Source organism: Lepidochelys kempii, chromosome 15 (assembly GCF_965140285.1).
Source record: "Lepidochelys kempii isolate rLepKem1 chromosome 15, rLepKem1.hap1, whole genome shotgun sequence".
Lineage (NCBI taxonomy): Eukaryota > Metazoa > Chordata > Testudines > Cheloniidae > Lepidochelys > Lepidochelys kempii.
The window spans coordinates 26,019,299-26,045,318 of NC_136394.1; the positions used below are offsets into that span (position 1 = coordinate 26,019,299).

The following is a 26,020-nucleotide window of genomic DNA, read 5'->3' on the forward strand; positions in this document are numbered from 1 at the left end:
AACTTGAAGCTTGACAAGCAGTATTTCTCCTATGATCTGGACAGGTGGCAATCCCATCACAGAGCATTTGCCAGCATTACCACTGTCCTCATTTAGACTTTACATCAAGTCTGAGTGAGCCCTGGCTTGAAATCAGACTTTTGATGTCAGTAAGCAAAGGCTAATTCCTAGTTCTTATTTTTAAAGAAACTAAAATATTACATAAACAAGCACTGTACAATTAAAATTACACAGAGTTTTTGATGAACAGCAAATGTGCACCAGAGAGTCACTTGTAAATGTATTTGGAAGTAGATTGTTGAATATGAAATATACTGATTTTGTCCTAAATAGATCAGAATGGCTGGCAAAGTACATACTACAGAAAAGCACAATTCTTCAGTACAATATATTACCAAAACTGTTTTGCTGTTTGTGTGTTTAGAAAAACGTTTGCTGCTTATAATTATTCACTTAGATCAACTGAAGTCCTAAATTGGAAAAGCAGCTCTGTCCAAGGTCGCCTCTGTTGTTTCCAAAAATATCTTGAAACAAACGCAAGAGGGGCACTTTGTTGGATGTTATCTAGACATATATAGTTTCAATCAAATTCTTCAAGAAGTGTCAGAATAAAAGTTGAACATTTGTTTGACATTGCCAAGTCACTAGCAAGTGAATCCCTTTAAAGGCTGAAAATAGCTTTGACAACAGTGGTAAGGACTATAGGATGTCCCCCCTGATTTAAAAACATTAAAGTTGACGTTATGCGAAGTGTAAACATTTTTTAAACACGTCATGAAAAAGTACCATATAAGTAAGTTGATCTTTTTTAGCCAAAAGCTGGGAAGGGTTACCAAGTTGTGTTAGTGATGTTGGGAAAACTTTTATGATGATTTTTACACTGTAAGAAAGCTTACCATGTACACAGTTAATATTTTATTATTAATCTTTCCGCTCATGCAATTTAATCAGCCTCAAGAACAACTAGGGATTCTCAGCTCTGTATAGAAAGAGTATAAAGTGATGTGTTCCACATGGACAGACCTAGAATTTGGTGTAGTCAATGTGAAAAAAACCAACAATCCTTAAAGGAATAGGAACTTAACTGTTAACAAGACATTATTTAGTGTGCCACGCTCCGGCTTCTTGTCATCTGAGAGGAGTTCAAGTTGCTCTAATTACAAGTTGTGGAAGCTGTCTTCTTGGTGAGCTTTAAGCTTGAGATGGTCATTTGTCATTGTCTGAGTTAATGAATACCTCATTTTCATTAATGTCCTCAAGACAATAAATGGGTCTCTAAAGATTTTCAGGCTGGCTCCTAGAGGTACCAAAACAATCTATTCCTATTTCCTCTAGTGATAAAGCAGAGAAATCCTCAAGGATGAAAGGTGTAATGTTAATATAAAATATTATTGGACCAGGTTCTCAGGTGGTATACACCAGTGTTGTGACCTGGCTGTATTATATTTAGTAGGAAGCAACTCAAATGACACAATTTTGATCTTTAAGGCTTAAAAAATACATTTTTATACAATAAAAATATGGCAGACTAAAGCAAGGTTAATACAACGATTTACAAATAAATTGTCAAACATTAATTGCATTGAAAGCGATAGAAGAAAGTTCAGCATTTGGAGAATGTACAATTTAAAAGTCAGTTGATCACCAATATCCAATATGCATAATTCTCACGCAATTTTTAACTTCTCAAATCTTGGGTCAATCAACTCTTCCTCACTTAATTCTTCATTTAGGGACCTGACATTTCCATTTGCAACAGCCATGTCTAACCATGTTACTGTTCAGATAATGCTCCATTGGAGTAAATAAAATAAGCTTCTGAATTTTTCACTTAACATTTTATAGCCTCAGACTTTCAATCGTTAAATCGATTTTTTAGAAATAATTCAATGGAAAAACTAATGCTTTTAAATTGTATAAAATCTCACTTAGCCCAATATCTTCTCTAGCTATTTATTTATCTTACACATTAAAACAAAATCTTACACATTTTTACACATAAAAACAAAACATTACTTGGCCAATTTCTGCATGATTCCCTCATACATCTTTATTATTTGCATAAAATGCATGTGTTTGTGGTTCATTATTTGTAAAATAACGAGGACAGTTTCCTCTCCATTCAAAGGGAGAGAGAAGAATTTATCTTTAAATATTGGTCAAATCCTGTTTGCCCTGCTCCTGTAGACCAAACTCTTCTCAAGGATTAGTTTGGCCAAAGTGTGCAGGATCTGGCTTTGTTATATTCCAAAAAGAGACACTGTGATGTTCTTACTGTGTTAATGGGTGCTTTTTAAAAACTCTAATATTTGCAATCAAAAATTTAAACGTGTGATTTTATTCAGTACTGATTGACCTGAATAGGGCTCTGCGCAGACATACGCTCTGCCTTTGTGGATCCAATTGCAAGACCAGAGCCTTAATCCATTTGACAGATACTGATTCTATGTTTTCAGCTGAGTTGCAGCTAACCTGAAGAGTTTTGTTTCATTTTCTTCATGGCTATATTATATGGTATTTGCATTGCTCTGGGAATAGGATTTCGTTAAAGGGACATGTTTGGATCAAGTTTCCACACATTTTGTAAAAATTATGTTTTTCTCTAACCTAAGAACAATGGGAAAAAATGGTGAAAATTTTTTTATTTTCTTTTTTTTACCATTCATGAAAATAAATATTTCCATGAAATAAAATAAAAAAGCAGTAGTTTAATTTTTTTGAAAGAATAAAGTCATAAACATTGCAGCATTGTGTTACTGCATGAGAACCTGACAGTGAAACTGAGTAGACAGCAACTACAAACTAAAGTCATACCAACTAGCCTCTTTTTATCTTTCATGCTGAGAAAAACTTTAATAAATAAATTAATTAAATAAATAAAACATCTTTTAATTAAGGTGTCCCACTTTAGTGGGAGTCCTCAGCAGGATCAAGACCATTATTTTAGGCAAGAATATATATTTTTAATTTTTTTTTTTAAGTTTTACACTGTCCCTTTAACTACTGATGTTTTGCCAGGAAAAAGAACACAGGGCTAACTCCATCAGACCTTACTGTGGCAAAATTCCAATTAAAGTCAACAAGAATTTTGTCGGAAGGACTGCAGGATTTGACCCACAGTTCCTTGCTGATTTTATCTCAATTATGTAGGAAATTTTGCTCTGCCTCTCCTACAATCTTGTGCTTCTAATGGGGCATTAAGTTATCATGGCCCCAACTGCTTACAGTATTTCCTTGTTTGTATACCAAAATCACTGAAAGCAGCACAGCACAATTATTTGTGAAAAACCGTCCCCTGCCATGTTTTAGTTAAAGATAGGTTAGCGATGGTGTCTGGAAACTGAGGCAGAACGAACATAGGGAGCACAAGAGCAGAAAAATTGGGTTTGTATGGGTCACACATTCAGGATCCAGAGGCCCCTTCCTCTTCATATTAAAACAACTTTAAAATAGCCTAAATTTTGAGACTACTTAACTACCTAATTATTTAGGTGTTGCCTCATGCAGCGGATACCTTGAGAAATAGACACCTCCAAAGCTGATCCATGCAATTCTTCCCTATTGGAACATTCACATGTCCAAGAAAATTGTTGCATTCTGCTACCCTTCTGAGGCTGGAACAAAGACCAGAACAGAAAGGGAGCTGAAGAGTTAACACGGTAGGAAACCTGCTGATATAAATAACATTGGACATACAGAGAACAAGTTATTTGTCCTTTTTGGTTTTTTTCATTTAAATCTGAGCAAATATAGCGCTAATGAAAGGTGCCAGATTTACAGGCATCAAGTCTGTAGTTTTCTTTATCCACAAAGCAGATACAAGGCAAGCTTCTCACCCTCTGCCATGCCAGTGCGGCGCAACCCTCTTCTGGTGGGGACACCTATGGTGACAGGGTAGCTTGGTCTCCATGGCCCTATCAGTCCTGTGACTACGTTGCTGTTGAGAATGGCTACAGGGTTGCCAAACTTTGCCAGCTGCCACAGTGATTTAGGAACTGGCCTGATACTGCCAACTCATTATGCATACTTAACTAAGCTGAGGACAGCCTCCAGGTTGTAGTGACTTTCAGCTACTGCTGATCTGGGCCAAATATGGAACAGTGATCTAAAGGTGAAAGGCTCTGTATCCCATTTCCAGTTCCCTGGGCCATCTGGTCACCCTAAGAACAGATTTTATATTACATACGGAGAATGATACATCCATTTTAATTAATCAGGACACTCTCACAAAGAGGACTTTTTTTAACTCACTGAGCTGTCACTAAATAATACTGTACCTTAAGATACAGATGTTTGCAGGGCTTTCTTCAGGAGACAGCTTTAATAGATTTTATATTTATTAGGCTAATCTGTGCCAAAACATTTTTGAGTTGCTATTTTTAGAACAAAATGTTAAGGTCTTAATTGAACTAGATTTTTCTTCAGGTCTTTTTTTGTACTTTATATCTACCAAAAATGTCACGTATTTAAACATAATAAAATACAACTATAGAGCTCAAGCCTACAAACACTTAAGCAGGTGGACAGCTTTACATATGTGAATTGCTCAGTTGTACTAATCACGTAAGTAAAGTTATATGTTTATATATATATATATAAAGTGTTTGCAGATTGAGCCATTTGGGGGATATTCTAATATTTCTCCTCTATTAATGCTCTAATAGAAGCAAAATGGTAACTGCTAATATTGACCAAACAAATGAGCATGAGAAATCCAGATGATAAAAGTATTAACCGATTGGTTATGTAACAAGCCAAAAAAGTTTGCTCATGCCCATTTCTGATTTCCCTATTCATAGTGCTTACTCATTTGGGAGTTGCCTGTAACTCTTGAAAAGGAAATCCCTTGAATCAGTGTTACACTTGCATGACAAAACCATGCAATGCTATGGAACACAAACAGCCTTTAAAGTTGGATTATTTCCTGGTTTAACTCTGGGTAAAGATAGGTACTAGTCTCTTGAATCAATGTATGCAGTTGGTGTCTTAACAAGAAGAAATTTTTAAGAGTACAGAAACACAGAATTTCACTGACTACATTTTTTTTAATTTGGATCTTCAAAAGTAAAAGGCAGGTGATTTTCCAAGTTGTATTTGTAATCTCATTAGGTAGCCAGCTAGACTATTAATACTAATAGAGCAAAAGATAATGAGATCCTTCTTTGTAAATTACCAGCAGAAGAAATTAACTGTCCGAATCAGTCAAAGATTTTTGAATGCTCCCATCAAATCACTAACTGGCTGGAAAAGCCACTGAACAGAATCCATTATAAACCTGCATTAAATGTCCACTTATCTAAAAGCTAAAAATAACTGTGTAACAGCTTTTTAGTTTTTCCAATTATCTTTTCTTAGAGTAATTCTGATTTTCTGCTTCGCTTCAGCAAGTCATTCTGATGCTGTAAGAATGATGCCGCACTAATTAAATCAGTGCAACCATCATGTAATCTTAAATCAACTACCAGTAACTTGTTTTTAAAAAGAAAGAGACTCTGCTTACAGGGTAACACTGAACAGAAAAAAAATTACATCCAGTTGGACTGTACATTACTCCTATAGATTTCAAAGCATAACTCCTGCGCAACTGGCAGTGCCATATAAAAAAGAGATGTCTAAATGATTTAGTGAATAATCAATGTGATTTTAGGTTTGGGATTTTGTTAAGAATTAGTTTCATGTGCATGTCCCTCCCTCATCTTCTCCCCGCTTTTCTGTGGCTTTGGAGCATGTGTTCTCCTTCACCACTGCACATGACCCCTAAGGAATCCAAATGCCCCTCTTCTGGAGATCATCCCAGGCTCCCCCTAATATATCTCCTGTCTAGATGGCCATGCTATTCCACTGTTGATGACAAGCATTCAACAAGATGCCTATAACCCTTCCTCAAAAGGCCAAGTATGTAACTCCCATAACTTTCTTCAGCTCCATCTGGCACTAGAGCACTGTAAATAAATAAGTAATAATTAATAAATACTGGGCTAGCAAGAGAAGAACCTAAAGATATTCCTGGAACTGGGTTTCCCCATACCACACAGTCTGCTGCCATTTTGTTGAGCTTGCCCCTAGCACATTGTTTGATGTAGTTCCAGTCCAGTGCCTTAACCTTGAGACAATCCTTCTTTTGCCATGTAGGGCACTCACATTGTGGAAGAGGCACATGGTAGTAATGAGACATACTCTCCCAGCTGCCTGTAAATCTACCTAAGGTCCACCCCCTACACAGCAGGCTTCCCTCCAAATCCAGTGAAAACCTGCATAGGAGTTAATGCTGCTTAACCTGTTGCAGCTTCTACCTGTCCTTGGAGAGAAGGTCAGTGTGTAGTTGTGGAGAAAGAGTCCCTTGAGCTATCCTGAAGGGGAAAGAGGAGCCAAGGGGCAGGGCCCCACATGGGGATGAGATGGGACTTACCCCCCGTCTCCAGGCAAATCTTAGGGTTGTGTGGGATTTGAAGGCTTTGTTTTCTTAGCAGGGCTGCAAACACTTTTTGTTGCCAAAGAAATAACTCTGTGAAGTGAATCTGAGTTTTTCAAACACCTTTTTCCTTTAAGGCCCAGCAAGCTGCTTACCTTTATTAATGACTGTTCAATTACTTCCATCAACTAAAGGAATTTTTATAAAGACACTATCACCACCAGATTTTATTTTTCTTCTATTTCTGTTTAATATATTGAACGCAAATGCAGATTAGGGAAGGGGTTCACACAAAAAGCAGCAAGTGGCTGTATAATTAAATATCAGAGAAAGCTAAAATATTTGTTATACCCAAAGTAACACTGAAGGTACTATTAAAAATTAGGTCAATTTTATTTCAAACAGGATAGAATTTTCCAAATGGCTTTTCTATAGGCCAAAAGAAAGGAAGAAAAGCAGTAAGAATGTTGATCTTCATGACATAACTCTATAGCTCTGACCCTTGTCTGTTTGGCCAAAGAGTGCACAGCAAAAATCAGGAGGGGTGAGGGAGTTTCAAGCCATTTTTTGCACTTCTCTGATCCTGGGCCAGCTGTGCACCAGGTGGATCCCCTGATGTCTCTCAGAACAGTCTGAAGGCTGTCAGTGACCTCCAGGGACTATTTTGACAACTAGTCAGGGTGCAGGGAAGTCTTGCCCACAAACACCTTTCCATACCCTAATTTATGTAGGAAGAATTGGGCCAGATCTACATCACTGGAGGACTGCCCCTGCACTGGGATGAAGTGGGCAGCTATCACTTAGAATCACTTTGCATAAAGAAAACAGCACAAAGCTGCCTCAGTGCAGGGGAAACCCTAGGCCTGTATTTGTTACTAGGCCCCAGTTTAAGTTTTCATGACAACCACAGGGCAAAGTTAGAAGACAGCACATATTTAAAAAGAAAAAAAATGGGAAAAAAATGGAAAAAGCTCAGAATCCAAGTAATTGTTCTCAAATCCTGCTTCTGTCTTTCTGCCAACGAAGGGTCCTCTGGCAGCACAATCAGTTTACTTCAATTGTGTAAGGAGATAGAGGGATTGGGAGTGGAGTGTGCAGGGTGTGTGCACCTCTAGCGTGGCACGGAGCTCAGTTCTGCAATGGCTCCATGCTTACCAGTGAATGAACTGGGGCAAGACAGGAAGGAGAGGGCCATGGGTGGACCAGAACTTCCTATCCTTCCCTCTGAAAAATGTAGCGTTAGGGCTACAGTAGCAGCTGAAGAGCAGCTCTACCAGCTTTCTCTGGCCTTGGGAAAGGACTCCTTCCCCTTGGTTTCTTTGGGAAGATCCACAGACTTTACAGTGAAATTCACCTCAGTGCAGAGGGCTCACACAAGACCCTCCACATGACTTAAGTCATTAACCTGGCACTTGAATAATGTAGAGGGCTCTCTGCTTGGGAGTTAATTTCAACCTTATATTACCCACTGAAAATAAATAATTTAAAAGTAACCTATGTAGAAACAGTGAGAAAACAAAGCAATATTCAATTGAATGATCTGAGGAAATGACGAGGTTAGAAGCAGGAATTCAAAACAAATTCATAATACCAGCCTATCCTCGCCACCTTCCTGAATGACTTGACCAACAGAAGTTTGATTTTGTTGCTTTAGAAAACACTCTCTCTTACACTCCATCAGTTGCTCAAAATCCTGCCACATTTTAGCTTGCTTCATATTTGGTCCATGACTTTCCCGCACAGCTTTTTGTTTCTCTCGTAGTTTCTGTTATAAACAAATAAAGATATTTGGATAGGTTCAACATGACAAACGTTAGCCTACATAGATAGCCTAATGTGAATAAAGAACATTTCCTCTCCCCCTGAAACATTATTAATGTTCAGTTAAGTTAGAAAACATTCCTTGTAAATGGACAAGCACCATTCTCTGTAGAGTCTTTGATGTGTGCGGCTTGCATGATGTTAGTTTTATTGCAGCTCCTTGAAAAGAACACCCCATTTTTTATATATAGTGCAGCTTTACCCTGCTGTATTCCAGTTTCTCTGTGGGGAGTCCCATTTGTTCTGTAAAAGTTTATTTTAAAAAATCAGTTCACTTCCAGACTGAGATTTTGCATATCAAGTTGCAGCGTGTAATGTATTCTGATCATGAAGTTATATATCCTGAAATTAAACTTTTACATGAGAAACTGTAATTAATTCTCAACTGTAGTGACACAAACTTGTAAAATTCACTCACAAACTGACTCAAAGGGAAAACTAGAGAGGAAAAAGAGGACATTTTGATTGAAATAGTATGGCTAAGCCCTTCACTAGCCTGAATTTCACATGTGAATAAACAATGATTTTGTTAACACAACTACATTGAAGATATCGTTAGCCTTTTATAAAGATAAGACTGACAGCTCTAAAATTTATGGACTTCAACAGGTTGCTTTATATACAACTTCAGATCTGAGCTGGCACAGTTTGTTATATCTGTGTTTCAGTTTCTTATCCAAATGGTTTACAGGGAATGTGCTGTTGTGTTAAGCTGTTTGACTATCTTTTACAAGAAGCTCATACTATGCTCTGTAGGAAATCAAACTCTGAAGGGTAAGTGTGATATCTTTTCAGGGGATTCATTACTGATGCTAACAGGAATAGAGTTTTCTCTGTGTTCTGCAGTATGCTTTTTAAAAGGATTAACACAGTTTTGAACATTGGACCAAATAAAAGTATGAATTGCAACATGTTTGTTCAAGTGAAAAAAGCCAAACTCATCCTTACCTTCCCAAGGTTTTCTTGTTCAAGGATCATTCGTGTATATTGTTCTCTAAAGAAGGTACATAATAATTGAGTTATAATTTTAATTAGTTCTAAGTAATAAGACAGATTAACTCTACAAGAGGGGAAAAAATGGAAAGTGGTAGAAAGTTTACATGTAGCCAGGGTGGGGATAGCATCAAAATCTAAGGGCCCCTAAATAAGAAACTCAAAAGAGTGAGATGAAGAAATATCTTTATCATCAGGCTTCAGGAGTTCTTTGACCCCCATAATTGTGCAGCTGGCATAAAATGCTATTCACGAATGGATAAGATCATTGTTAAGCTTTCAGAGCAGGTTTGATTTCTGGGGTTCTCCACGTGAAGTCTGAGTGCATGGCCCCTCCCGAATAATGCATGGTTGAGAACCTTTTTAATACTGCATTAAAGTTGCCAGTATTCTGAGACTGCTCAGTGTCATACTTCTGTACAAATGCCATACAATGTCCAAATCCAGACTGCTTCGCTTATGGGAATAGTGTCACTGGAGCAAACGGGAAAACTGAGGAGTTTAAGATGAGCAGTATTTGGTCCCATGTTTCACAAAACCTAACACTGGTGGCTTGATTTTCAAAAATGCTGAGCACCCTGCAGCTCCAATGGATTTCAATAGGAACTGCTGGGTGCTCAGCACCTCTGAAAATCAGGCTTCTTATTTAGGTGCCTAAACATAGATGTAGGAGCGTAAGTCTTGACATCCAATATTAAAAATCTTTGCCGTTGCTGTCATCAGTGGATGAAGCTATTCCCTTGATGCTGTCAGGTTTCACATACATGATATGATATTCAAATAATAAATTCTGATATGCTGTTATGCCCTTATTTACATATTTTTCCAATTTAGGTGAGATATTAAGAAACAACATGCTCTCTTTTAAGAACGAAGTATGACGGTGTGTAACAAGTACACTTAGCTGCAGAGGGTTTGAGAGTTCATGAAACACAGAGTGGTTCAGATATCTAAAGAACTTTCAAAATTGCTCAGCTTGGGAAATCTTAGTTTCCAAAAGGATAAAACACATCAATAAACCACATCAGGTTGTGCTAGTAGGCTATTATTCGGCAAGGGTGGAGGATATTGGGATGCATTAGGAGAGGTATTTCCAGTAGGGATAAGGAGGTTTTAGTACCGTTATACAAGGCACTGGTGAGACCTCACCTGGAATACTGTGTGCAGTTCTGGTCTCCCATGTTTAAGAAGGATAAATTCAAACTGGAACAGGTACAGAGAAGGGCTACTAGGATGATCCGAGGAATGGAAAACCTGTCTTATGAAAGGAGACTCAAGGAGCTTGGCTTGTTTAGCCTAACCAAAAGAAGGCTGAGGGGAGATATGATTGCTCTCTATAAATATATCAGAGGGATAAATACCGGAGAGGGAGAGGAATTATTTAAGCTCAGTACCAATGTGGACACAAGAACAAATGGATATAAACTGGCCATTGGGAAGTTTAGACTTGAAATTAGATGAAGGTTTCTAACTATCAGAGAACTGAAGTTTTGGAATAGCCTTCCAAGGGAAGCAGTGGGGGAAAAAGATCTATCTGGCTTTAAGATTAAACTCGATAAGTTTATGGAGGAGATGGTATGATAGGATAACATAATTTTGGTAATTAATTGATCTTTAAATATTCATGGTAAATAGGCCTAATGGCCTGTGATGGGATGTTAGATGGGGTGGGATCTGAGTTACCCAGGAAAGAATTTTCTGTAGTATCTGGTTGGTGAATCTTGCCCATATGCTCAGGGTTTAGCTGATCGCCATATTTGGGGTCGGGAAGGAATTTTCCTCCAGGGCAGATTGGAAGAGGCTCTGGAGGTTTTTCGCCTTCCACTGTAGCATGGGGCACGTGTCACTTGCTGGAGGATTCTCTGCTCCTTGAAGTCTTTAAACCACGATTTGAGGACTTCAATAGCTCAGACATAGGTGAGGTTTTTCACAGGAGTGGGTGGGTGAGATTCTGTGGCCTGCGTTGTGCAGGAGGTCGGACTAGATGATCATAATGGTCCCTTCTGACCTTAGTATCTATGAATCTGCTGTGATGCAGATTTTTCTATACATTCCCCATCCCCATTGATTACTCCATCTTTGAGCTACAGTACATTCTTTGAGCTCCATACCATCTGATCCTGGCTCCTGCTCTCTCAGCAGAGTAGATGTGTTAGTGGCCGGAGAGGGTGTGGCTGGAGCATATTGTGCTCTGGCAACTCAGAACCATTCTAAACAGTGTGCAAGTCAGAGCACCCATGAGGCTGCTCTAAGTTGTGCTAGGAGCCAAATTGGCCCTAGCTAGTCCTACCAGATCAAAAGAGCGAAAAGCCACCTAAAATCTCCTCCTTCCTATTAAGCTCACTGGATGTTACTCAGGCACAATTAAGGACCTGGCCCCAGGATGTGTTTGATTGTTTTAAGTAAAGCTGTTTATTGCAAAGCTGTTTATTGCAAAATAATGATAAAAAATAAGAACTCATTTTCATGGTAGCCTTTTTCTTTACTATTTATAATGATGACTGGAATGAATGAATTTAATTAGAAAAAAAACCCAACTTTTATTTTTAGAGAACAAAATTAACTTTTCACATTCCTTAGTACTGACTGTATGGAACAGAGCGTTTATATCCAATAAAGAATGTCAGAATTAAGACTTTTTTGTTCAATACGTTACTAGGAAAGTTCTGTTCTATTTATGGTTCATTTTAGCTCTGTTTACATTCCAGTGCCCAGTGAAAATACATACACATTCTAAAAGGAGGCCTAGAAACTCATTTTCTCTCCCTATTTTGCATTTTGTAAATATCTGCATATCAAAGCCTTCAGTATACTTATAAATGTGAATGCTTTCTGAACTCACAGAAGGTCAAAATAAAATGTTTCTAATTTCAGAGAAACTGTCACCTTATCTAGCTTCTTTTCTCATGTTTAGCAAAGGTTCAGCAAAACAGTGACAGCAGGAGAAGTGGCAATGCTCCACTCAAGTCTTATTCCCAATGCCCAGAATCCTATAACTCCACTCACCATGTTCCAATTCCCGCATTTCCCCTACTTGCTCCTCTGTTTGCCCAATCACAGCTACTTGATTCCATGAAACCATTATTGACAGACGGCAGTAGTGTTTGCCATGTGCCGTGCGCTTTCCATACTCAGCGGAAGATGCAGTTTCTGCCCTTAAGAGCATCCAGTCTTATTAAAAAAATAAGGGCAGCTGAGTGGTGGAAAGGGATACACCATACAAAGAGATTAGGAGATGAGACACATTTGGAGGTTGGTTTGTGTTTTTAAGTTACATTCATTAAATTCTCTTCCCCCTCAACTCAGCCCTCTCACTTTTCTCCTGCACCAGTTCCCAGTTTCAGTTCTAGTGTTCTAATAACGGCCCCTCTGTAGAACACTGGAGTTCTTCTCCGCACGTAAGTGACTGGTCATTGTTATTAAATATTTATGTTCCAGTGGCACCCACTTGTGTCTGCTGGGGTGGATGGTGTCAGGAGGGCACAAGGAACAGCACCCACTTGTGTCTGCTGGGGTGGATGGTGTCAGGAGGGCACAAGGAACAGCACCCACTTGTGTCTGCTGGGGTGGGTGGTGTCAGGAGGGCACAAGGAACAGCACCCACTTGTGTCTGCTGGGGTGGGTGGTGTCAGGAGGGCACAAGGAACAGCACCCACTTGTGTCTGCTGGGGTGGGTGGTGTCAGGAGGGCACAAGGAACAGCACCCACTTGTGTCTGCTGGGGTGGGTGGTGTCAGGAGGGCACAAGGAACAGCACCCAGTTCTCCTACGGAGCACCAGCACTTCGCTTTTCAAGCACCCGTGCAAGTGCTGGCAAGAGCTGGTCAGGATCTGAGGACAACGCATGCTGGACTCCCTTGAAAAGGTGGCAGATTTGCTGCTTCAGTGTGCGCTTTCAGGAACCCCCGGAGGAAACTTGGCTGACTCTCTCTGTCTGACTCAGCCATATTTCCTCCCTGGGCTTGGCTGCGGCAAGACATCTCTGCATCCATTTCCAATGGGAACCTGGAGTTCAAAGTTACTGTCTGGCCGATAGTCTCCAACGCAAAGGGAAAGATTTTTGGTATGTTTGAGAGAACTACTGGGTATACAACAATATCTTTTAGATGCAGGATATTTATTTTTTGAATATTATAGTATTTTTAAGCTTAGATGGTGAATTCCTTCTTCCAGTTCAAATACCAATGAAAACATCTATAACTTTAGGCTCAGTTTATAAAAATCCTCTGAATTAACACACAAGAGACAGACAAGAACATTTACCTAATTGCTTTTCTTCTGTCTTGTGGATCTGGGGAAACATACGTCTTCATCTCATCTTTAGCACGTTGAAGTTGTATTTCTAGATTCTAAAAAGAAATACACAGCATATTTTAGACATATACCATCTTTCCTACTTAAATATTCTCACCTATGCAAGTTTAGGCTTCTCTCTTGTGGACTTACCTTTTTCATGCAGTTAGTATGATGATAGCAGCTTTCTTCCTGAATACATTCCTCACGCAGCCCTTTTACTTCCTGCAGTATGAGAACAATATATTTTATTAGGCAGTATTCTTGAAGTCCCCAGCAGACAGACTGTTATTGTACAAAGTACAACTGGAAGTGTTTAGGGCAACATCCTGCCATCATTTTGAGTGCAGAATTCTAACTGCAGTCAATGGCCCCTACCTTCATGTGAATTAGTAATTGAATTCCCTTTGCTTATTGTGCAAAGCATTATTCTCTGCTTTGGGCTCAAAATCTTTTGAATTCTATAAAGATTACATCAATTTAAATCTGAGACATTCAGCACTTTTATATTTAAGAGAGTTCTCAACCAAAAGATCTTAAAATTCTGTCGCAGCAAATGAAGGTAATGCACATCACTACATACTGTTCAGTTCCTTAAATGTTTAAATCATTTGGGTTTTCCAGTATTAAAGCTCCTTTTAAAATGGTAATGAAAGGATTAAAAAAACCCTTTGGCCCCTTAGTGTTTTGTCTAGACTTGAATTTTCAGGCATGTTCTAACACATGTTAATTGATTACCAGTGAACATGTTTAACTAACACGATCATAATTTCTAATACAGACACTTCACAAATGTGTTCCAGGACTCAAATCCTAGTTCTTATTCATGTCATAAGTATTTGTGTCCTGGAACACATTTGTGAAAGGTCTACATCAGAAGGTACAATCATGTTAGCTAACATGTTAATTGACAATCAATTAACATGTTCGAATAGGACTTAAAATTCAAGTCTAGACAAAACCGTTAGGGTTGGTATCCAGAAACTAGATCAATATAAGGATATTTATACTATATATATATATATATATATATACACACACACACACACACTATATATATATATTTATACTAGTATATCTGCATACACACTAGGGGATTGCATGGATTTAACTACATCCGTTTCTAAATTGATATAGTTAAAGCAGTTCAAAACCTGTGTGTATACAATCCCTGTTTTCGGCCTGGTCTGCACTAGGATTTTACACCAGTAAAGGTACATCTCTCAGAGATGTGAAAAATCCACACCCCCGAGAGAGGTAGCTATACTGATTTAATCCCCCAGGGCAGACAGTGCTAGGCTAACAGAAGAATTCTTCCGTCGACCTAGCTACCGCTTCTTGGTGAGGCGGATTACCTACGCCGATGGGAGAACTCCTCCCATCAACGTAGGTAGTGTCTGCACCGAAGCACTATAGTGGAGCAGCTGTGCTGCTGTAGCATTTTAGGTGTAGACAAGCACTTAGACATACAAGTATATGTTTGTATATTTACAAAAAAGTAATGTCTGTAATCTATCCAATATCCTAAGCAAACGGGCACTTTGTATAAGCATTTTTAAAATTCGCAGGGAAAACAATTACTCTGTATGCCTCTGGATAGCAGCTGATTAACATTTCATTAAATTTATCCATTAAATATTGGTTTTGTTTTGCTAATTTAGTGAAAATGGCATTCTAGTTACATAAACATTTGAAGATGTCTCTTGGTAATAATTCATTAACATTCCAACAGCCAAATGCTATCCCAGCAGGTGTTACATGAGTGAGCAGGGATTCTGGCAGATGCATCTTTTGCAAAAAGAATTTTGCTGGTCAGGACAAGATTCCATTGGATGGGCCTGGAAGACCCACTCAATGCATTTGTTGTGCTCAAACAAGAGATGTGTACAACTCCAGCTAGCCCTAGGCAGCTCAGGATGCATGGAGCTGGAAATGCATAGTTGGGGATGTCAAGTCACTCCCAACCTGTGTGCACTGGGGCCTTCCTTGTCCAGAAAGTGGGGGTGGGGGTGGGGTGGGTATATCCCATGACCGAAACAGTTACAGGGGCATCATTCTGTGACATTTCAATGGGCAGTTTTATTCCTCCAATCCCCATCTCCTCTCTGGGACCCCCATTTTATAGATGAGGAACGGAAGCACTGAGAGGCTCGGTGACTTTCCCAAAGTCACACAAGAAGTCTGTGGCAATGCAGGAAATTGAGCCTCGGTCTCCCGCATCCCACCAGTGCCCCACTCACTGGGCCATCCTTCCTCTCCAGAGGCAGGGTCGGGGGAATTTATCCCATAATGAATTATATGCTTCATAGAGTTTGTAAATATACAGTAAGAACAATCTTACCTGTTCAAGTGTGGAGCGATTACTTTCTAAACCTGCTGCACAGCTGTCATACTGGACTTTTTTTTCATCACATTCTTGGGTTAACTCCTGGTGTGAAAAGGGCAAAAGGTCGTGTAAATGAAAACTTGAGTCTAGTAACATAAGGCACCTAAGCAATATAAGTTCTTGTCAATCTCACACTTCGACTTCAGCTATTGGCACACTGAGAGCGACTTACATAAACCAAGCAGACATACACGTATCATTACAAGGGTATCACTTCTAGCCCTGCATATTGGAGGATCAGTAGTATAAACTACAACATAACATACAAGTTTCCTTTTTATATTTATATCCAAAGTCTTTAACATGGTGGATTCAATTTCTAATTTGTTCACATTGTGTCAAAGGTTTTACTTGCTCTTTAAACATTAAGCTTACAAGATAGTTTAGATGATTAATTATGTTCCATGTAAAAACAATTTTGTCCACATTTATTTACATTATAAAACAAGAATAGGTTGGGCTTTGCAGAAAGAAAGAAAAAAATTGATGTTGCATTAAAACTTTTTAGCAAACAATAAAAGTTATCATACTTTCCCCTACAAAGAGTACATATTGCTACTAAATCCCATTTAGTTATCCTGTATTTGCAGACACATGTTTTCAAATGAATTATGAAAAGAATGTGTCCAAATCCTCAGCTGGTAAAAAAGGGGCAGAGCTCCACTGACTTTATTGGGAGTGGGCCAGTTTACACCAGCTAAGGATCTGGATGACTTTTTTTTCCCCCCCCATAGCCCTGTAGCTTTCTAAAGCCAATGGATAAAATTGCCATCTTCAAGGATTGGAACATGAGATGGTTCCGGTGTGTTATTGCTTAATTATGATGTTTTGTTTTGTCGTGATGTTGTCGTCACCATAGGAACTACTATTGTGAGGGAAAAAGCCTCAGCCGAAAAATATGGCTATATTGTTGATTTTTAAGAGTTCCAGACCCCTTTGGCCACTTCATGTTGCAAATTGCTTTTCTCAATCAGAGTTTCACCACAGTTTACCTATTCTACATCTTCCAGCTTTCCTCCAAGTTGACTGTGGTCTTGTATTAGGTAGCAGAGGTTTGTAAATCATGTATATTTGTGGGTTTTGCCTTCCATACAGCTGTAAGGAAGGCTCTCATGTAACTAACACAACAGTGTTATTTGTCATTAAAATCATTCTCTTTTCTGGGGGGAAAATCCCCAAGGTTTACAATTAAATTGTTTAAATCCACAAGCAGGGATCCTGGAAAATTTGTATAGTGGGGGAGTTGAGAGCCATTGAACCAAATTGTAAACCCTGTATATAATGGAAGCCACTTCAAGTCAGGGGGTGCTGCAGCATCGCCCCCCCACACCTCTAGTTCCAGCACCTATGTTCACAAGACAATATAGACTTGTACCACCAGAGGATCCAGCTCTTTGGATTCCAACAACTAAGAATAAAACTTAAGTAACATGCATATTGCCTTAAATTTTCATAGGGGCCTCAACTCAGCCTCTAAATCTGCACATGCAATCTGCACATGCAAGTTTTGGACACAAACTTCTGAATGGCAGTTTACAGACAGACTTATCTACAGACCTGATTTGCCACTTGTGATACCAGTTTTATGCTGCTGTAACTCTACTGAAACCAAACACAGTTATAGTGGTATAAAACTGGAGTAAAGCAGGTCGCAGATGTGCCCTGAATTCACTGGCAAAACTGCAAAGCAAAATTTAGAGGTGATTTCTGAAAATTTGTCCCACTGCACAGACAGTTCACTAATGTCTATTACACAATATATTCCTAAACATTTTTACTAACCTGGCAGTTCTGCCGCAACTGTCTCAATTCTTTGATAATTGGAGCTAAACTTGACTTCTTATCTGCCACCATAGCATTCAGTTTTTTTACCTGATATATGAAGAAAAGGCACTACATGAATATGCTATTAGTAAAACAGTGAGAGTATAAAGAATGGGAGGTCAAAGGAAGGGAAAGATATGGGGAAAAAACAGCTATGAGATGTGAAGAAAGGAGACTGAATCATATATTATGTAAAATAAATGATAGGCAAATGATAATTAAGAAACATAGTACATTTGATAATAGGGGTACCATCACAATCTACTGCAGCTCTGCTCCCATGGTTTGAATTGCCTGTTTATTCTGTATATAGATGAATTCTACCCTGCTGATTATGCAACCTAATACCTTGCTTAGACTGGAAGTTACTGTGAATAAAGGTCTCTGAACTTTTTTAGCTCCGGTGTATGGCCTGTCAAACCCTGACAAGAACTGAAAAAATGCAAAAAGTTCTAGTCAGCTTCTAACATTACTTGCATATACTGATCTGTAAGGTGGGTACAAAAAGAATAGCTACAAATAAATATGAGAATAAAATCTTTTACTGATATTTTATAATGTTCTTCATCAGGATAGATACAAAATTACACATATTTACATCAAATTTAGTCCTCTCTGTCTAAGGACAGGTCAACACTACTGTGTAAGACGATTTAACTTACATTGCTCAGGGGTGTGAGAAAGACACCCCCTTGTGAGCGATGTAAATTACAGCGACCTAAGTGCTGTCCACACTGGCACGAGACGCTCTCCTGCCGACATAGCTTCCGCCTCTCCTAGAGGTGGAGTAATTATGCTGATAGGAGAGTGCTCTTCCATCAACAGAGAGCCTCTTCACGAGACGCACTACAGCGGCACAGCTGCACCCATGCAGCACTTCTAGTGTAGACCTTCCCAAAGGCTGTTTCTGAAAACCAGGTATTTTGTACAGCGTGTAATAAAGAGGGAGCATTTCCATGAACACAGGATCCAATCCAATGCCCACTGAACTTAATGGATGAACTCACTTCAATGGAAGTTGTCTCAGGACCAATACAAATTGTAATCTAGAGTACAAAAGCCTTTTAACGGGGATAGCTTTACAATGAAGTCCTCATAAAGAGGGACCACTGTGTGCAGTAAAGATAGTAGAACCTCAAACATTTATGAGGTTCAAACCTTATTTAACTGATGGCAATCTCTTGCTTCCCAATAAACTTGTGTGATCCTCTTTCTTTCCATCAATCTAATTCCAATCCAATCCCTAGTCCTTCTCCTAATTTTAAACTGGTTAGACACCCAGCAGGTAGTCTCTCCTGGATTCTAACGTTATATTTTCTGCAAATGTGTTGACAGGCTGGGGCTTCCCCTGGTAGAAATATATATAAATCTGAGTACTCAATGTTCCTCTGACAGGACTTTCCAGAGCAGGAAATCCCTCTTGCTCCGGGGCTTCCTATTACTGGTTCAGCAACAATTAGGTTTTTGCAAGTATATTTAGAAATGATTGTAAAATACCTTGAAAAATAGAAATATTTTGAAATAATGAAATGATGTTGCCTAACTGTTCAAATCATATTCAGCCTCCTGGCTGAGAAGAATGCTTTTTTATTTTCATCAGTCAGTTTAAAAAAGGACCTGCAAAGTGTTAAAAAAAAAAAAAACAACACTGTGCCCTTTTTTGTTGTTTCTTTACTATATATAAATAAAGAAGGCTTGAGAGGCTTTCAAAAATATTTTTTCTGCATGTTTTTTTCATTAGAAATTCAAGTCCTGTCTTGTCTATGATGAGTTAAATGACGACATCACAAGATTCATGACAGTTGAAAATGGAGAAGGGGAAGGGATTAGTCAGGCTGTTTAAAACTCATTATGTTTCGGTTTTGTTAACAACCATAACTTCCAGTGATTAAATCACATTTTGGAAAAGGGAGTCTTTGTTAAGTTTCAATCCCATTCCATGTTTTCAATTAAGGTGCCAATACTAACAATAGACAATGCCTGAAATCACAAAAATGTTGAACCAAGGAAGCCCAGATTTGATACCCCTGATATTTCTAAAGGGAAAACGATCAGGAAACATTGCCCACGCATGCAAATGTACTTTTTAAAAAGGCATTCTTTGTACATCAAAAACAGACACATGCCCGATTTTACTAAAACTCTTCCAGGTCACCTTTGTAGCTGTACATTGCCCAAAAGTATATTACAAAATGTATTTCTACAAACATACATTGCATTTTATTTTAAAACCTGTGCCAGAAATGTTAATCCTGATTTTATTTTTTCTAAAATTAAACATCCAGCTTGCAGAAATACAATTGTTAAATTAGGCAAAATCACCATTTCAGACATGTTATCTAATGTTCGTCCCTTCATTTCATCCATCTCGCTCTTTGCCGCAGATACTCTCTCCAACTCCTCCTGTGTGTAACTGTATCCAGAGATACCCTTCTTGTCCTCAATAGCTTGCTGTGGACATAGGAAACAAATACAAAATGTGAGGACAGGTGCTGGCAGACCATGGAGCAAGTTCTTTAATGTAAGTGAAATATTGCAAGAATGCTGAAAGTGAAGTTAAGTGCTAGAATCAGTTTATTTTAAGAGTGATGAAACTCTATGACTGCCGTAAGAACTAACTAAAGCATCTGCCATTCTGTTCAACTGGTAGGTTATTAACTATTTTCTGCAAGACCTCTATCTGGGGGTAATTCTAAGCTAACTGAAGTCAAAAGAAAGTTTCCCATTGACTTCAGTGGGTTTTGGATCAGATCTTCTCTAGAGCAATTAAATATATAAAAAGAGGGATGCCTATTTTGGAGGATGTAATCTGTAGTAAATATAGCTAATTCTATAAAAAAACCTACTTTGTAAATGAGAACAGAATACAGTATTTCTGAACTGTTTTGCCAACTGTATTCTCCAATGCTGTTTTTTTACAGAAGAAAATAGTTTACGGTAATGCCTCAATATATAAAGCTATTTTTCCTATATATTTCTTCAAATTATTTGGGATGTAATACAGTAGAGAAATTATTCTCTTAACTATTTTTATTCCTTTCACAGTTTAACAAAACTTTACCTGTTCATTCACACAGTGGTTACAGTAGCTAATCATTAAATATGCAAAGAAATGTAAGTTTGTAATACAGAATGTTGAGCAACGACTCAAGCAGTCATGGTAGACTAGTATGCAGGGCATTAAATCTCTAAAAGTGACACACACATACCAACTCCAAGTGGATCAGTCTTACAAAAACCCATTCAACTCTAGTGGTTTTAAAAACATTAATCTTAGAATATCTACAGCCACTATGGTGTGGCGCATTTTATGGGGTTTAATAGCTATATGGAGTTAGATATAGGCTTTGTCTTCATTGCCAAAAAGGGTGTGTTTTTTACTGCAGGATAACTAATGTACATTATCTACCTTGCTGTAAAATTCTATTGCAATTAGAATGGATATACATTCTCTGGAGACTTGTACTCTGTACACACGCATATTCAGTTGCCCTTGATTGGTGTGGGAAATCCACACCCACACCCACATCCGATGAAGTGAGCTGTAGCTCACGAAAGATTATGCTCAAATAAATTGCTTAGTCTCTAAGGTGCCACAAGTCCTCCTTTCGTTTTCTTGTTGTTTAGTGGTAGAAGCTGAGTTTGGCTAGTTTTCAATTTCTGAGTAATACATATTCTCTAACTTACTTCAAGAACCACTGTGAAGTACCTTTGCTTCTTAATGCTTGGATTTTGTTGTTGCTATTTTTAAATACTATTCCAGTATCTCTGACAGCTTGTATCTGTACCTTATTGTTGATAAAGTAATTTTAAAGCCCTCAAAATATACCAAAGCTTACCTTCAACTAATTAAGGACCTAGTCCCACTTCTGTTGAAGTCAATAACATTTTTGCCCATGACTTCACTTGAGTGCAGGATTAGGCCCGTCAGACTCAAGAAAAAAAAATGTAGAGCTTGAACTACTGTCTATAAGAAACTATTTCTAGTCATGAAATACGATAGCGGAGTATAACTGGCAGATTAAAACAATTCCTATACCAAGCACGCTTTATCAGTGTTTAGCTAATAATAGTAAGAGAGCTTTAAAGATTAAAACACATTAAAAAATTCCAAACCAATTATGTCCATATCATTGTATTGATGGTTATCGCTGTGGCTAGAATGTATGGAGTGGGAGAATTTTGCCTTACCAATTGTTGCTGAATAGCCTCATGACGTTGTTTTAGGAGTTCTTCTGTTCTCTGTAGGATACCATACTCGGCTGTAATTTCTGCTATTTCTACACGCTTCTTTTTATAAAATGTGTTCTTGCTTCGAAGCTTATTAACATATCGTTTAAACTGAAATGAGACATAACAGGGATATTTGTAATTTAATTTGAATGAAAAAAAAAAAGGCCTTATCACGCTTTCTAACTAGCCTATTCAGATAGCAATTAAACTACAATAAACTAGCCTGTTCAGATAGCATTTAGCAGAGAACTGGAAGTCAGGGCTCCCAGGTTCTATTTTCAGTTCTGCCAATCACTCACCATGAGCCATCAGAAAAGTCAGTTCTATCTCTCTATACCTCTGTTTAGCCATTTGGAACATGGAAATCATTAATTTCTACTTACCTGCCCCACTGAGGGGCTAGAAAGGCTAACTGATGTTTGCAAATTTTTGTAGACCCTTGGATAATAATAAAGTTAACATAATAGTACTTTGCACGTACATGAGAATGCCTTCCATCCAAGAACATCAAAGAGCTTTACAGAACTGAACTGCACAACATCCTTGTGAAGTAGATAATCATTATTATTCCCACTTTACAGATGGAAACTGAGACACAGAGATGACTTGCTCAAAGTGACAAGACATTTGTGGCAGAGTCGGGTCTAGAACTCAGGTCTATTCATGGGCTTGAGCCACAAGATTGTCCTTCCTCTCCTAAGATGAAAGGCAGTGGATAAGTATTATCATTAATGTTCCAATTACCTCTGATCCATGTCACTGTGGCAATTTAAATTTTTTTAAAATTAAGAGTTTATTTTTTTTTCTCAAATTTAACCAATGAACACAGGAATTACAGAGAATTACAGAGTCCTATGATCCTAAAGCTCACGCTTCAGGGTTTCAGCGAGTCACCTGCAGGGGTCAGGAACTGATTCCCCCACCCCCATGTATTCTAGGGAGTATTTAAAAAAAACCCTCCTTTCTCTGAAGTATCAAGGATGGCCACATCTGGAGATGGACGGGGTTAACCAGAGCTCTGAGGTGGCGCCAACTTAGCATTCTCTCTCAGGTGCTTGGCTGGCTGGTTCTTGCTCACATGCTCAAGGTCTAACTGATCACCATATGTGGCGTTGGGAAGGAATTTCCCCTAGGTCAGTTTGGCAGTGATCTTGGGGGGTTTTCATCTTCCTCGGCACCAGGTGGGGCAGGTCACTTGCCACAATTGTCTGGGTATATCTCATTTAATTATTTCCCTGCCATTGCAGGGGCCTCGAGCACTGGTGCACTTCGGTCGGTTTCTCCTATTCTCTGCCAGTGGCACATAATAGTCTAGTCTCCTGAAGGTTGTAATACTTTGGTCTAATTTTGGTTGTTGGGTTAATGTGCAGTGTTGGTGGCTTGTGACATACAGGAGGTCTGACTGGTGATCCCTTCTGACCTTAAACTCTATGAGTTCTCAAGTATGATGGGAAAGGGCAGAAAAACGCTACGAGAAAATTGAAAAGGGCCATAGGGAAAAGATTCTTGATTTTAAGTACTGGTTGTAAGTAGTTAAAATACTGATCTCTTTTAATGTCTCTTGCTGAATTGAAAGATATTATTGACTAATCATTTTTAACAAAAGGACAGGGTAGAGTAGAGTCAACTCTTCACTCTGTGTACCCAGCTGAAGGACTGTCATACACAGAACTAGCATAAAAGGCGCACAGCTAGAATTAGTGAACAGGAGTTCAATTTTTGCTTATTAAAAAGTAAAGCATAATAATCCAGAGTTTTACAGATCATCACATTTACTTAATCTGTTTCTCAGTTCTTACGTGTTCAACTTGATATACCCCTGAAAAATCAGGCCCTAGGTGTCTCTTAAGTTAAATGCAGAAGAACTGAGGCTCTTTGAATTACTAACTTTTTTTTTTTTTAATGTAGGACCTAAACTTTCTCTTATCTCTTAGTTTTCCCATTTATAAAATGAGGTTAGCTCTTATTGATACACCTCACAGGGATGTTATGAGGCAAAAATCACTGACATTTGTAAAGTGCTTTTAGAACCACAAATGGAGAGCAAGGAATTCAAAACAAATAAAATACGCTATGATAATTTAGTGTAAAACAGGTTTCAAAATATTGAGCTGGGATAAAGTCATTATTGTAGAATTAGTGCATTCTACTAACAAAGAATCACAAGAAAATATCAGCAGTCCTATTACCATAGATACAATTTTAAACTTTAAAAATTAAGATGCATGAAAGTACCTAGCTTGTGAGTGAATTTCCCTGTTGAAGAATAATGCATAAAACTGATGTGACTACAGCCTAAGAAACCTTAGAGTAACTGTGTTCTATAAAAAGTGTCCTGGGCAAAATGCCCAAAATGAAATCCACCCTGTTCATCTGCCATCCTGTGCAATATCTAGGCCAAAGCTTTTTCTATCTTGCTATGCTCCAGAACTATTTTTAAAGCCAAAAGCTATAAGCGTTTTTCGTGAAAGAACAAACCCACAAATTACTCAATGTGCTCTATGCAGATTGGAGTATGTGTGGCTTTAGGAGACCATTTTACATTGTGCGTATTACCTAGGACAAGGATAGACAAGGTCACAAAAGTCATAGCACTAACAGTAAAGCAGTAGTTTTGTTACAATAAAGACCTCAGTGCAATTGTAATATTATTGTTGGAAATTTATCCCGTTAATTAGCAAAAGAAACGTTTTATAACAGTCAATTCAAACACATCCTCTGAGTTTATACAGACTAGAAAAAAAAGTTTTATCACTTGTGCAAACACTGAATTTTCTGTGGTTTTCAAGCTATTACAGCAGATACTTTGTTACAAAATAATCAGACATGATACCAACTAACACAAACCCATACAAGAAAAACATGGATTGCCTTCCTCTCTCTTGATGGAGGAGTTCCAGTGATATTTCATTTGGACAGCAGAATATAGTAAAGAATTATGTAAGAGAAGAAACTTTTTTCACATGTGACTATAGACAGCTGTCAGATCTGAATGATTTTCTGTCAGTTTACCCCAGGGTTGAAAGCAAGCTGTTATTCTCCTCACTTCCATAACTACTTTTAAGGTCTTGAAAATAGCCTGAGTGGGAGACACAGTATTTGCATATTCAGTATTTTGCCAAGCATAATCTACTTAATAATGGAAACCAAAGGACCCTGTTGAATAAAGAACTGATTTCACAGATGTTCAATTATTAGCGATTGAGTCTGGGCCATATAATAAGCAACCCATCCAAAACCAAAAAAATTGACGAAACCTTCAGATACGGACATGTGGACAGGGTTGCAACCCCATCCATTTTAGGCCATGAAAATCTGGCTCTAATATAGTGCAATCTCCTGGTTTATAAATGCATATCTTGAATTTTACATTATTCTAGTTACATGAAACTATAAAACAAGATATAAGCCGTAGTAGCAAGATGACAGTGTTCTGTAGATAATGAATCAAATAACCTGGCAGAATTTCTACAGACTTAGTCTTTTCCAAATGTAACACAGATTTAAAAACCCTCCTAAATGCAGGGCCAAATTCAGTGCTAGGTCAGCAGGTGAAACTCCAGTTAAATCTAACTGGAAATGAGCTCATGGCAGATTTATCAGATCTATGGCAGCCCAGGTGCTCCCTAGCCCAGCAGCCAAGAATCAAACCAAGAGATCCCTCAAATCAGGGAATTTATAACTAGTCTAATTGCAAATTACCAATCCTTTCAAATGTGTGAAAGCATACTAGGGCATTTCAACTATGTAAAAGGTTGTTACAAGGAGGAGGAAGAAGTTTTTTCTTAACCTCCGAGGATAGGACAAGAAGCAATGGGTTTAAATTTCAGCAAGGGAGATGTAGGTTGGACATTACGAAAAACTTCCTGTCAGGGTGGTTAAGCACTGAAATAAGTTTCCCTAAGGAGGTGGTGGACTCTCCATCATTGGAGATTTTTAAGAGCAGGTTAGACAAACACCTGTCAGGAATGGTCGAGATAATTAGTCCTGCCACGAGTGCAGGGGACTGGACTAGATGACCCCTCGAGGTCACTTCCGGTTCCATGATTCTATGATTAT

General features: G+C 38.4%; 1 protein-coding gene across 4 annotated transcripts in view; it reads right to left on the reverse strand.

The window, feature by feature from the left end:
* Nucleotides 1-1,526: 1,526 nt before the first annotated feature.
* Nucleotides 1,527-26,020, reverse strand: part of IFT81 (intraflagellar transport 81) — a 66,588-nt gene continuing 42,094 nt past the window's right edge. For 3 of the 4 annotated variants that reach the window (XM_073312628.1, XM_073312629.1, XM_073312631.1), the window contains 8 exons: nt 21,920-22,069; nt 20,051-20,179; nt 17,687-17,776; nt 15,860-15,946; nt 13,672-13,743; nt 13,489-13,574; nt 9,182-9,227; nt 7,897-8,177 (listed from right to left, as the gene is read on the reverse strand). In XM_073312628.1, the coding sequence (XP_073168729.1) occupies nt 7,995-8,177; nt 9,182-9,227; nt 13,489-13,574; nt 13,672-13,743; nt 15,860-15,946; nt 17,687-17,776; nt 20,051-20,179; nt 21,920-22,069 (843 nt within the window). In that variant the 3' untranslated portion in view covers nt 7,897-7,994. Of the gene's footprint in view, nt 8,178-9,181; nt 9,228-13,488; nt 13,575-13,671; nt 13,744-15,859; nt 15,947-17,686; nt 17,777-20,050; nt 20,180-21,919; nt 22,070-26,020 lie in introns of all 4 variants that reach the window. The other variant, XM_073312632.2, reaches the window with a different exon arrangement.